The 14,017-nt window shown below is 46.2% G+C and overlaps 1 protein-coding gene across 3 annotated transcripts in view; it reads left to right on the top strand.

Moving 5' to 3' along the window:
- Positions 1–14,017, top strand: part of polr3b (polymerase (RNA) III (DNA directed) polypeptide B) — a 42,428-nt gene that overhangs the window by 4,715 nt on the left and 23,696 nt on the right. For 2 of the 3 annotated variants that reach the window (XM_021574233.3, XM_090209641.1), the window contains exons 7-17: positions 158–249; positions 549–666; positions 1,378–1,486; positions 7,223–7,345; positions 8,706–8,822; positions 9,213–9,347; positions 10,953–11,114; positions 11,475–11,675; positions 12,707–12,869; positions 13,608–13,761; positions 13,899–13,973. In XM_021574233.3, coding sequence (XP_021429908.1) covers positions 158–249; positions 549–666; positions 1,378–1,486; positions 7,223–7,345; positions 8,706–8,822; positions 9,213–9,347; positions 10,953–11,114; positions 11,475–11,675; positions 12,707–12,869; positions 13,608–13,761; positions 13,899–13,973 — 1,449 coding nt within the window. Of the gene's footprint in view, positions 1–157; positions 250–548; positions 667–1,377; positions 1,487–7,222; positions 7,346–8,705; positions 8,823–9,212; positions 9,348–10,151; positions 10,287–10,952; positions 11,115–11,474; positions 11,676–12,706; positions 12,870–13,607; positions 13,762–13,898; positions 13,974–14,017 lie in introns of those variants that run through there. The other variant, XM_090209638.1, reaches the window with a different exon arrangement.

The raw sequence follows: 14,017 nt of genomic DNA, 5'->3' as shown, positions 1-14,017 counted from the left end.
CTTTATCACACTATGGGGAAGGTACTAACCAGTTCTTACCTCACTGAAGTTCAGTGCTTTGGCAGTACATGTTTAACTTCCTATAGAATATGTATTGTTTGCACCACTCTCTCTGAGATTTTCCTACTAACAGTGTGTTGAACTATATTCTACCCAGGATGCCCATCATGCTGCGCAGCTCTAACTGTGTCCTTACGGGGAAGACGTCCATGGAGTACTCCAAACTCAACGAGTGCCCTCTGGACCCAGGTAAGCAACACCTAGCTGAACACCTTTGCATGGGCGGGGGGGGGCACTCTTCTCCTGGAGGGCCACCTGCAGTATGTGAAGACTTGTTCCAGCCCAGCACTGATTCAAGTAATCAACTAGTGACGATTTTCAATTTAGACCACATTAGTCTAACCAGGTGTGTTAGAGCTGGGATAGATCAAAAACATGCACACAGTGGCCTTGTAGGACCAGAATTGCCCATCCCAAGAATGATTGCTGTAGTGCCGAGCATCAGAATGCAAAGGTGTGAATTTGTGTCCTTGTCTCTACATCCATAGGGGGCTATTTCATTGTCAAAGGTCAGGAGAAGGTCATTCTGATCCAGGAGCAGCTGTCAAAGAACCGCATCATTGTGGAACAGGACAGGAAGGGGGCAGTAGGAGCCTCTGTGACCAGGTGATGTCACTCGTATTTAGAATGACTCGACCCGATTGTTAGCCTCCCTACTTAGGCTCCAGCTGCAGTTTGGTGGAAACACTTTGCTCTTGTTGGTATTTTCATACTGTTAGGTTCTAATTATTAGAGTAACAACTCGACAGACACTATGAAAGCTTAAACCAAGTTTATTCATCCCAAAGGGTCAAACGGCTGTACAGATGACGACGTGTTCACACAAGCACTGATATTTAACCCTTTCTCCTCTGCTGAGTCTCCTCCTACACATCTGAACAGCCAATGCATCTCTGTTGCTAGACAGAACCTTAGTGATATCTGTTCTTCCTCACTTCATCTGACCTGACCTCTGCCCCAAAGTGCTCACTCCTCCCCAACTCACGGCTGTCATGGAGACTGGTACGAGACGGTGTCTCTTCTCCCAGAGGATCCCTCCCAAAGGATCCCTTATGGCTTACATTAACATATCCTGACATAATGTAAACATTATACATGACCCTCTCTCCCTCAGTGACATGAATAAGTATATTTCATATTCTCAGAACCCAACAATACCTACTTTCTTTCAGGATTGATGCAGTTTATTGTTTTCTCATGTGTTGCTTACTTGAGTGCTTTATCATTGTAAGACTGTATACTCTATCCGCATGTGTTTATCCAACCCTCAGTTCACTAACCACCATTCTCCACTCATGCTTTGTCATGAGGTTACAGTTCCACCCATGAGAAGAAGAGCAGGACCAATATGATCGTTAAGCAGGGACGCTTCTACTTAAGACACAACGCACTGTCAGAGGATGCCCCCATTGCCATTATATTCAAGGTAAGAATTTCAAGTCCACATGGTGGCACTGTTCGACTACAGAATATGACTACAGTCTGACTACAGAATACAGATAATGCCAGCCTCTGCCACCTCTCTAACCTGTTCAGCGTTGTTGTTCAATGTGTTGGTAGTGGAACCCACTTGTGCTACCAATTAACAACTAATTAGCTGATATGAAATTAGCTAATCTACTATCAAAATCAGTTTATGGACATGCTGCAGCCATTAGCTCTGTGTAACAATTGCTTCTAATTTGAGTTCAAAATTAGATTTGCTTCATTCAAGCAACAGCAGAACACAATTTTACTGAAATGTTTGTGTGATAACATTTGATTTTAAGACCCAACAAGATTATTTGTCATGTCACCTGTGCCAAATACAACCTTTATAGTGAAATGCTTACTTACAAGCCCTTAACCAACAATGCAGTTCTAAGAAAAACCATAAAGAATACAGAAAATAACAAATAATTAAAGAGCGGGGGGTACCAGTACAGAGTCAATGTGCAGAGGCAGGGGTGTCTGTAATTATGTACATGTAGGTAGAGTTATTAAAGTGGATGACAGAGTAGCAGCAGCGTGCGTGTGTGGGGTGGGGTGGGGTGGGGGGGGGGGGGCAGCAATACAAATAGTCTGGGTATCCATTTGATTAGCTGTTCAGGAGTCTTATGGCTTGGAGGTAGAAGCTGTTTAGAAGCCTCTTGGACCAGGACTTGCCGCTCCAGTACCACTTGCTGTGCAGTAGCAGAGTGAACAGTCTATGACTAGGGTGGCTGGAATCTTTGATGATTTTTAGGGCCTTCCTCTGACATTGCCTGGTATAGAGGTCCTGGATGGCAGGAAGCTTGGCCCTGGTGATGTACGCACTACCCTCTGTAGTGCCTTGCGGTCAGAGGCTGAGCAGTTGCCATACCAGGCAGTGATGCAACCCATCAGGATGCTCTCGATGGTGTAAAACTTTTGAGGCTCTGAGGACCCATGTCAAATCTTTTCAGTCTCCCGAGGGGAATAGGTTTTTTCGTGCCCTCTTCACAACTGTCTTGGTGTACTTGCACCATGACAGTTTGGTGATGTGGACGCCAAGGAACTTTAAATCAAATGTATTTATAAAGCCCTTCTTACATCAGCTGATATCTCAAAGTGCTATATAGAAACCCAGCCTAAAACCCCAAACAGCAAGCAATGCAGGTGTAGAAGAACGGTGGCTCGGAAAAACTCCCTAGAAAGGCCAGAACCTAGGAAGAAACCTAGAGAGGAACCAGGCTATGAGGGGTGGCCAGTCTTCTTCTGGCTGTGCCGGGTGGAGTTTATAACAGAACATGGCCAAGATGTTCAAATGTTCATAGATGACCAGCAGGGTCAAATAAAAATAATCACAGTGCTTGTCGAGGGTGCAACAGGTCAGCACCTCAGGAGTAAATGTCAGTTGGCTTTTCATAGCCGATCATTCAGAGTATCTCTACTGCTCCTGCTGTCTCTAGAAAGTTGAAAACAGCAGGTCTGGGACAGGTAGCACGTCCGGTGAACAGGTTCCATAGCCGCAGGCAGATCAGTTGAAACTGGAGCAGCAGCACGGCCAGGTGGACTGGGGAAAGCAATGAGTCAGAGAGGGAGCCTGTCTGTCAAAATACTCCAGATATAACCGACTAACCCTAGCCCCCCCCCAGGCAGGATATAACCCCTCCCACTTTGCCAAAGCACACCCCCCACACCACAAGAGGGATATCTTCATCCATCAACTTACCATCCCGAGTCAAGGCCAAGTATAGCCCACAAAGATCTCCACCATGGCACAACTGAAGGGGGGGGGGGGCGCCAACCCAGACAGGAAGATCACCCCCCTTAAAGAAGGCATGGAAGGGCACCAGTAAGCCAGTGACTCAGCCCCTGTAATAGGGTTAGAGGCAGAGAATCCTAGTGGAGAGAGGGGAACCGGCCAGGCAGAGACAGCAAGACGGTTCGTTGCTCCAGTGCCTTTCCGTTCACCTTCACACTCCTGGGCCAGGCTACACTCAATCATAGGACCTACTGAAGAGATTAGTCTTCAATAAAGACTTAAAAGTTGAGACCGAGTCTGCTTCTCTCACACGGGTCGGCAGACCATTCCATAAAAATTGAGCTCTATAGGAGAAAGCACTGCCTCCAGCTGTTTGCTTAGAAATTCTAGGGACAATTAGGAGGCCTGCGTCTTGTGACCATAGCGTACGTGTAGGTATGTACGGCAGGACCGGGAAGATGGGTAGGAGCAAGCCCATGTAATGCTTTGTAGGTTAGCAGTAAAACCTTGAAATCAGCCCTTGCCTTAACAGGAAGCCAGTGTAGAGAGGCTAGCACTGGAGAAATATGATCAGTTTCGTTTTGTTCTAGTCAAGATTCTAGCAGCCGTGTTTAGAACTAACTGAAGTTTATTTAGTGCTGTAGCCGGAGAGTAGAGCATTGCAATAGTCTAACCTAGAAGTGACAAAAGCCTGGATACATTTTTCTGCATCATTTTGACAAAGTTTCAGATTTTTGCGATGTTACGTAGATGGAAAAAGGCTGTCCTTGAAACAGTCTTGATATGTTTGTCAAAAGGCAGATCAGGGTCCAGAGTAACGCCGAGGTCCTTCGCAGTTTTATTTGAGACTACTGTACAACCATTAAGATTAATTGTCAGTTTCAACAGAAGATCTGTTTCTTGAGACTGAGAACAAGCATCTCTGTTTTGTCCAAGTTTAAAAGTAGAACATTTGCAGCCATCCACTTCCTTATGTCTGAAACACAGGCTTCCAGCGAGGGCAATTTTGGGGCTTCACAATGTTTCACTGAAATGTACAGCTAGCTGTGTGTCATCCGCATAGCAGTGAAAGTTAACATTATGTTTCCGAATGACATCACCAAGAGGTAAAATATATATATATTTATTTATTTATTTATTTATTTGTGTGTATATATATATATATATATATATATATATATATATATATATATATATATATATATATATATATATATATATATATATATATATATATATATATATATATATATATATATATATATATAAATAATGTGTGTGAAAACAATAGTGGTCCTAAAACGGAACCTTGAGGAACACTGAAATTCACAGTTGATTTGTCAGAGGACAAACCATCTACAGAGACAAACTGATATCTTTCCCAGCAGATAAGATCTAAACCAGGCCAGAACTTGTCCGTGTAGACCCATTTGGGTTTCCAATCTCTCCAAAAGAATGTGATGATCGATGGCATCAAAAGCAGCACTAAGGTCTAGGAGCACGAGGACAGATGCAGAGCCTCGGTCTGACGCCATTAAAAGGTCATTACCACCTTCACAAGTGCAGTCTCAGTGCTATGATGGGGTCTACAACCAGACTGAAGCGTTTCGTATACATTGTTTGTCTCCAGGAAGGCAGTGAGTTGCTGCGCAACATATTTTCCCCAAAAAATTCAGAGGAATGGGAGATTCGATATAGGCCGATATATTTTTATATTTTCTTGGTCAGGGTTTGGCTTTTTCAAGAGAGGCTTTATTACTGCCACTTTTAGTGAGTTTGGTACACATCCGGTGGATAGAGAGCTGTTTATTATGTTCAACATAGGAGGGCAGCTCTTTCAGTAGTTTAGTTGGAATAGGGTCCAGTATGCAGCTTGAAGGTTTAGAGGCAAGGATTATTTTCATCATTGTGTCAAGAGATATAGTACTAAAACACTTGCGTGTCTCCCTTGATCCTAGGTCCTGGCAGAGTTGTGCAGACTCAGGACAACTGAGCTTTGGAGGAATACACAGATTTTAAAGAGGAGTTTTTAAATTTGCTTTCTAATGATCATGATCTTTTCCTCAAAGAAGTTCATGAATTTATCACTGCTGAAGTGAAAGCCATCCTCTCTTGGGGAATGCTGCTTTTTAGTTAGCTTTGCGACCGTATCAAAAATACAAATACAGCCCCGTCGATGAGAATGGGGTCGTGCTCGCTAGGTCCTCCTTTTCCTGTAGTCCACAATCATCTCCTTTGTCCTGATTGCGTTGAGGGAGAGGTTGTTGTCCTTGCACCACACGGTCAGGTCTCTGACCTCCCTATAGGCTGTCTCATTGTTGTCTGTGATCAGGCCTACCACTGTTGTCATCAGCAAACTTAATGATAGTGTTGGATGGAGTCTTGTCTGTCTGTGCAATGATGAGTGAACAGGGAGTACGGGAGGGGACTGAGCACACACACCTGAGGGGCCCCCGTGTTGAGGATCAGCGTGGCAGATGTTTTTTTACCTATCCATACCACCTGGGGGGGCGGCCCGTCAGGAAGTCCAGGATCCAGTTGCAGAGGGAGGTGTTTAGTCCCAGGGTCCTTAGCTTCTTGATCAGCTTTGAGGGCACTATGGTGTTGAATGCTGAGCTGGAGTCAATTAATTGCATTCTGACATAGGTGTTCCTTTTGTCCAGATGGGAAAGGGCAGTGTGGAGTGCAATAGAGATTGCATCAGATCTGTTGGTGCAGTATGCACATTGGAGTGGGCCTAGGGTTTCTGGGATAATGGTGTTGATGTGAGTCTTTCAAAGCATTTCATGGCTACAACTGTGAGTGCTTTGGGTCAGTAGTCATTTAGGCAGGTTACCTTAGTGTTCTTGGGCATAGGGCCTATGGTGGTCTGCTTGAAACCTGTTGGTATTACAAACTCCGACAGGGAGAGGTTGAAAACGTTGGTGAAGACACTTGCCAGTTGGTCAGCGCATGCTCGGTGTGCACGTAGTCTGTAATAGTTTGCAAGCCCTGCCACATCAGACGAGCGTCAGTGCCGGTGTAGTACGATTCGATCTTATTCCTGTATTGACGATTTGCCTGTTTGATGGTTCGTGGGGAATATCGGGATTTCTTATAAGCTTCCGGGTTAGAGTCCTGCTCCTTGAAAGCGGCAGCTCTACCCTTTAGCTCAGTGTGAATATCGCCTGTAATCCATGGCTTCTGGTTTGGGTGTGTACGTACAGTCACTGTGGGGACTGTACGTACATTTAAAGTTGTCCCAGCTTTCAGTCTTACAGATTTGGACATCTGTCACTCAATAAGGTCCATATCCGTGACTCCAGATTAAAATGTCTCTATTAACCTGTTGGCAGCAGTGTCATCAATGAGTTTCCCCTTGGACAGCCCACTCCAAACAACATGTCCAATGTGGCAATGTAGCATTTTGAGTTTGTCTTTTCACCAGTGTGGTGTGTTGGCCTTGCTGGTTTGTTTCTCCTGCCCTCATGCATCCTGAGTGAATTCCTCCTGGCCCTCGTTGCTTTCTGCAACGCTGCCGACCAGCATGGCCCAAGATGCATTGTGGGCCAGCCAGCCCCAATCCCACAGCTCCTCATTAGCATAAGCAAAAATCAGAACCTTGTGACTTCTGCCTCATCTCTTTGCTTGTCTGTACTTGTCCCTTTATCTCCTCCATCTTCCAGCCACTCCTCTTTTCTTCTCCCATCCTCTTTGTTAAGTCCTTTATACCTCTTTCTCTTCCACTTCATCATTCTTTCACTTGTACCTCTCCACCATATGCCCTCCTTCAAATTACCCCACCCCTCCATACTTCCCTGATACCTCTGTCATCCACCTCAATCCTCACCCTTAAACCTCCACCTCCTCCTATTCTGCCCTCATACCTTCCCTCCCACATTTCATCTCCTTTATATCAAACCCTCTAATAATAGAATGTCCTCCTGTACCTCAACCCCCTCTATCCTCCTCACACAGGCTATGGGTGTGGAGAGTGACCAGGAGATAGTGCAGATGATTGGGACGGAGGAGCACGTCATGGCTAACTTCTCCCCCAGCTTGGAAGAGTGCCAGAAAGCCCAGATCTTCACTGAGATACAGGTACGTGATTCCCTCTCTTCCTTCTCTGGAACCTGCTTCAGTCTGAACCTATGTCAGAGGTTTCTAAATCACACTGACCTGGGAGGAACAGGTGATACATGTAACTTAAGTTGTTAGCATGTTGTGATGCCCAAACCAACTCAACAAAACTTTAAAAACTTTAAATCAATCCCTTTTTCAAGTTACTTTGAGATGATTTTGGAATGAATGACATGTTTAGCATTGTTATTTGGGGTACATTGACAAAGTTAAGTTGGTGACAGTGGTTAGGTAAATAAACCCAAAGCATGGATTGCAGTCTCTCCTTTGTCCTGTTCTTTCAAAGCAAGGAAAAGTAATTTTGTGATTTGAGTGAACTCTGACAACCAGTGAATGCATGGCTTTACTAGGCCTTTTCCCCTGACCATTTGACCTGATTATATTGTCTAAGGAGTAGGACTTGACTGTTTCAAATACCCAGATTTTTTAACAGCTCTCAATAGAATGTGTTGATGTCTTGAGTTTGGGACACAGCCTTTGTAATGCCTAGCAATTAAAGAATATTCCGCCTCATCAAGTCATTACTTAATAGGCCAACATGTCCTCTTTGACATGTGTTGTTGAATGCAGTGGACCAATTTGTCTGAAATTAACACCCTTGTCTAGCAGGAGGAACCAGCAATGCATTGATGAGGGCCATATTAGCATCCTAGCAATGGCCTTTGGACTAGATTTGAATGCATTTTTTTCATGTCTTTTCAGTATTATTATACCTCTGATGTGCGATACGTCAAGCTAAGCCTCAGTAGACCTTTAAAATAGATATTAGCCCAGGGGTGGGCAAACCTGTTGGATCCAGAGTCACATTGAAACTTTGAAATTCAACAGAGAGCCATGCACATTTTACCCATGTTTTTACACATGAACATAAACTGTGATTCTGTTCTGAGTGACTGCCTTTGCCATTATGGTAGCATAATACACAGGTCAGGGTGGCATGCCTCTTCACTGGTGTCCTCAGAAGCCAATAGTTATAGCCTGCAGGGTGGGTGGTCTGGAGGATGCGCTCAGTCTCACTGACCTCTGACCTTCTCTAGAGCATGACACAGAAGATCACTGACACAGGTGTGATAGTTGTGTGCATAAGGGCTGACTCGTATCCGGTTGTGGCTTTTTGTGATTCACTTGACCCGCTACAACTCTGATGTGTTCATTTGGGTCTTTTTCTTCTCCACACAATGAACGTGCATGTCACACATTTTTCATCACTTTGGAATTACGTCTCCAGTTATTTTTAAGTTTGTCTCTTTGATCTGAGAGAGTTTTTTATTAATGGTGTGCAGTTAAAGATGTTGTATTCTCATCCCTCTGTGTTCCCTAGGCTCTGAAATACATTGGGAATAAGGTGCGGAGACAGCGCATGTGGGGTGGGCCCAAGAAGACCAAGATGGAGGAGGCCAGAGAGCTGTTGGCTTCCCTCATCCTCACTCATGTACCTGTAAGTGCTGTCAGATTGACCACACCAAAAAAACGCTTTATACACACCTCTCTGGCCTGGGATTTACTATGGAAAGATCAGTAGTATCAGGTGTTGATAGGGTTAAAGCACTATGCTCACCATACCATAAGATGATTTAGTTTTGTCACCTGTACCCTTATCTAGTCTTTATTAATATGGCTATGAGTGGACACATTTGTAAGGTACACACTTGTGTTAACATGATTCAGTGGCTTTACTACCAGGGTTGGGGTCAATTCAGGAAGTATAACTAAAGTTCAAATTCCAGTTTTCCTCAATTCTCTGAGAAGAAACTACAATTTCAGTTTACTCCCTGAATTGACATAGGAATGGGATCGACTCAAACCCTGTTTTCTATTCCACCTCCAGGTGAAGGAGTTTAACTTCCGGGCCAAGTGTATCTACCTAGCGGTGATGGTGCGCAGGGTGATCCTAGCCCAAGGAGAGAACAAGGTGGATGACAGAGACTACTATGGCAACAAGCGCCTGGAGTTGGCTGGACAGGTGAATGAATACGTCTCGGTATCCTCTACTGTAGCTCCATCTGAAGCACCAGTGTCTGTTGGTCTCTATCTTAATATAACCTCTGTCCTCCTGACCCCTTACGCTACATTGAATGTCCCATGGAATAATCACAAGTACGCTAAATAGAACTCCTGTGACCCTCTGTTTTTAGTTTACACCCTCCGTTAGTGGTCTCCAGCACATTGTCTGTGCGAACAGTCCTATGGTGACCTACTCTATCACATCGGGAGGCGCAGAGTTACCTGAGTACATTTGCCTGTGCAGACTTCCTTTACCACATTTGCCTGCACAGCCTTCCTCCAGCACAGTGGCCTACAGTATGCAGCTCCACAGTTTGCTATGTTTTACAATTATCAAGTCCCATTCGTAGCCTGATTTTTAGATGTGTCCATGTAAACAGGATTATTAGGGAATTCTTTCTTCTTGCAAAGCAAAAGTTTTACTCAAACTATTATATTAATCTGAGTATTCACAATAATCATATTATTGTATGCATGTAACCGTACTGTGTCCAGAGTCTCTTCATCCCACAGAGGTTTTAATCCTTTCTTCCTCCCCAGTCAAAACAATTCTCTATATGCAGTGCTTCGTACTTCTCTGAGAACTGATCCCAGGCCTGTGCTAATCGATACGGACTCTAATCCAGTCTCCCCGTGCCCTGATCTTTCACCTGTCTGTCACCCCTCTCCCTCTATTAATTCCCACTTTGTTTTTGCCTGTTTTGTTTTCTTCCTCATCCCTCTCCGCCTCGCTCTGTATTCCCGCCTCGGCTGGCGTTGTCAGGGGGGAGAGATACGCAGCAGCAGCACCAAAATCCCAGGGCCGAGGAAGCGGAGGCATTTTTCCGAGCCTTGACAAAGGAATGGCCGCCTTGACTGGAGCGATTGAGCTAATCCTACAGGCCCCGGCTCTGATAATGTAATTACGGCTGTCTTAAGGCCTTTAATTTCCCCCCACCCGACCTTCTGTGATTGAGGAGGGGGGCGCAGGGCCTCCTTTCAATAGAGAGCTTAAGTACTCACAACGCCCAGCAATCTCTCCTCTCTCCAATTATGATTCCCTGACATTCAGCTAATTGGCCCAGCTGTGCGACAGAAGCTGTTTTTCTTTATTATACATTTTGCCAGGACTGCATGTTTGTTTTGATGTATGCAAATTTGTTGGGGGTTGAGAGAGTGAGAGAGGTGCCCCACTAAAGGCCTTACTGAGGAGAGAGACCTGGGAGAGAGGCCAGGTCAGGCTTATCTCAGGGTTGGCACACCTGGTTATTAAATCAAATCTGTCTCCCAGGACCTGGTCATTGTCTCTGAGCTGATAGCGGAGAGGAACAGAACAGCTGTGTGCAGAAGCCAGGAGAACAGAGGGTTTGCCTTGTCTGTGTCTCCAGGGGATACGACTAGCTCTCCGAGTATTGTTATTTCACGTCTAGAGACTCGATGTTTCCACTGTGTCAGTTTTGCCTTTTAGATCACAGTGACTTTTATGGATGGAGGACCTGATCTTAGATCAGCACTCCTACTCTGAGACACTTAATACGTATTGTTCTGACTGTACTACTGACAATCTCTCGCCCCACCTGGCTAGCTGCTGTCTCTGCTGTTTGAGGATCTCTTTAAGAAGTTCAACTCCGAGCTGAAGAAGATCTCAGACCAGATCATCCCCAAGCAGCGGGCGGCACAGTTTGACATTGTCAAACACATGCGCCAGGACCAGATCACCAACGGCATGGTCAACGCCATCTCCACCGTGAGTGCTGCTCTCCGCCCCATTTCAAGCTCTGGTCCTTTATGCCAGACAGTGCATAGGTATCCATACGGATTGACGTATGTCAAAAGGGCATTCTAGGTTGTCAGGTTTTTTTGCATCCAATTTTGAATGTAATGTTTATGTACCTTACACGAGTGTGAGGTCTATTCTTTCATTTTTGTAAATATCATGAAGATATTGTGTAAAAGCTGATGCCACAGTGAATTGCAGTTAGGGACATCAATCAATATAAGGTGTTTATTTTTAAAGCCATTTTAACATCAGCAGTGTTGTCACACATGCTAAATATATTTATTGCTCCAAGCAGTTGACCTGTCTCTCTCTCTCTGTGCCCCCCAGGGGAACTGGTCCCTGAAGAGGTTTAAGATGGACCGTCAGGGTGTGACCCAGGTGCTGTCCCGTCTCTCCTTCATCTCTGCTCTGGGCATGATGACCAGGATCTCCTCCCAGTTTGAGAAGACCAGGAAGGTCAGCGGACCCCGCTCCCTGCAGCCCTCCCAGTGGGGCATGCTGTGCCCCTCCGACACTCCTGAGGGAGAGGTGAGTCAGAGGGATACACAGACAGACAGTCACATACATACACATTGGCAAGCATACACACACACACACACACACACACACACGCGCAATCACACACACCATGGTCTGCATAAACTCCATACACACACACCCACCGTGGCCTGCATAAACTCCATACCCCCACCCACGTGGCCTGCATAAACTCTACACCCCCACCCACCGTGGCCTGCATAAACTCCATACCCCCACCCACGTGGCCTGCATAAACTCTACACCCCCACCCACCGTGGCCTGCATAAACTCCACACCCCCACCCACCGTGGCCTGCATAAACTCTACACCCCCACCCACCGTGGCCTGCATAAACTCCACACCCCCACCCACCGTGGCCTGCATAAACTCCACACCCCCACCCACCGTGGCCTGCATAAACTCTACACCCCCACCCACCGTGGCCTGCATAAACTCCACACCCCCACCCACTGTGGCCTGCATAAACTCCACACCCCCACCCACTGTGGCCTGCATAAACTCCACACCCCCACCCACCGTGGCCTGCATAAACTCCACACCCCCACCCACCGTGGCCTGCATAAACTCCACACCCCCACCCACCGTGGCCTGCAAAAACTCCACACCCCCACCCACCCACTGTGGACTGCATAAACTCCACACACCCACCCACCCACTGTGGCCTGCATAAACTCCACACACCCACCCACCCACCGTGGCCTGCATAAACTCCACACACCCACCCACCCACCGTGGCCTGCATAAACTCCACACACCCACCCACCCACCGTGGCCTGCATAAACTCCACCCACCCACCGTGGCCTGCATAAACTCCACACACCCACCGTGGCCTGCATAAACTCCACACACACACTCGTGCAAACACTCCTACTGTGTGAAAACTGTCTGAAATTTGAACTGCAGCTCACAAGGTGTTGTGGACAACCCTAACCCTAATGCCAGTTTTCACCCAGTTCTAGGTGGTGTTGCCTTGGCCTGTGTATAACAGGTTCTGACCAGTTATTGTGTTGTGTCCTAGGCATGTGGTCTGGTGAAGAACCTGGCCCTGATGACCCACATCACCACAGACATGGAGGACGGCCCCATCGTCAAGCTGGCCTTCAACCTGGGAGTGGAGGATGTCAACCTGCTGTGTGGAGAGGAGCTCTCCTACCCAAGTGTCTTCCTGGTCTTCCTCAATGGTGACTGCACGCACACAGTTGCACATACACACCAGGCATCCAGAGGCATACACATAAGTGCTTGTTACATATAATCAGCAGTAGGCTTTCAAGCCAGGATGGTTGTTGCTGTTGGCTTTTCCCTTGTTTGATTACTTAAATCTTAAGCCTTCCTCTGCTTTTCAATACAATGCCTCAAACATGAAGGGAAAGAACATGGAACGTCCAGTTTCCGGAATGCATATGTTGTGCTTAATGCAGTGTGTTTTGATGATAAGCTATTCAGTTAGTGCTACTAGTGCGCTATGAGAAAGACTGGACTGGTTCCTTTAATTAGTGTCTGTTTTTCTAGCCAATGATAACTGTCAAATTATGTTGACTGACTAACCAGGCTTTATTAATTAGTAACAGCAGGTGTCAAAGCACCAGAGTGCTCGCAAACCCTTCCACACTGTGGCTCCTCCGTTTCTTCAAGTTTCATATTATTCCCAGATCCCCTGCTGGAGTCTGTGGCCCTGCACACATCGGATTTATTCAGTGACAAGCTCCAAGTCCTGGATTATGCATTATTTCTGTGTGTGGGTGTGTTCATCTGTAGTCCAGGGGGGACTGCAGAGGCAAATGTGCATATTTAGAGAAATGTTGATCCTTTCATTGTCCCTGTCAAATAACCCCTAATAAAGTCAAGTCCGTAAGTATTTAGTGTAAGGCGCTCTGTGCCTCAAAGTCAGTCTCTCTGGGTGTGTCCATCCTTCACAGGTAACATCCTGGGGGTGATCCGGGACCACCAAAGGTTGGTGTACACCTTCAGACTGATGCGACGGGCTGGATTCATCAACGAGTTTGTGTCCATCTCTACCAACCTAACCGACCGCTGTGTCTACGTCTCCTCAGATGGAGGACGCCTCTGCAGGTAGGGGCACCAGGGACGACATGACACCCCGCCACTGTCTGTGCATGGAGCAGAGTTATAACACAGCCTGGGTTCAGCACCAAAACGTTTTCAACACATTCTGAAGGTTTTTTAACTGATGTTCTTGCTCCTGCCAGACCGTATATCATTGTGAAGAAAGGACAGCCAATGGTTAAGAACAAACACATCGAGGAGTTGACCCAGGGATACAGGTGGGCTCCGTTTTATCTCATACAGCTAACATTATTCAATACAA

This window comes from Oncorhynchus mykiss, chromosome 2, assembly GCF_057628025.1.
Source record: "Oncorhynchus mykiss isolate SJ-2025 chromosome 2, ASM5762802v1, whole genome shotgun sequence".
Lineage (NCBI taxonomy): Eukaryota > Metazoa > Chordata > Actinopteri > Salmoniformes > Salmonidae > Oncorhynchus > Oncorhynchus mykiss.
Note: the sequence above shows the minus strand (reverse complement) of the source record. Positions and strands in the feature narration are given on the sequence as shown.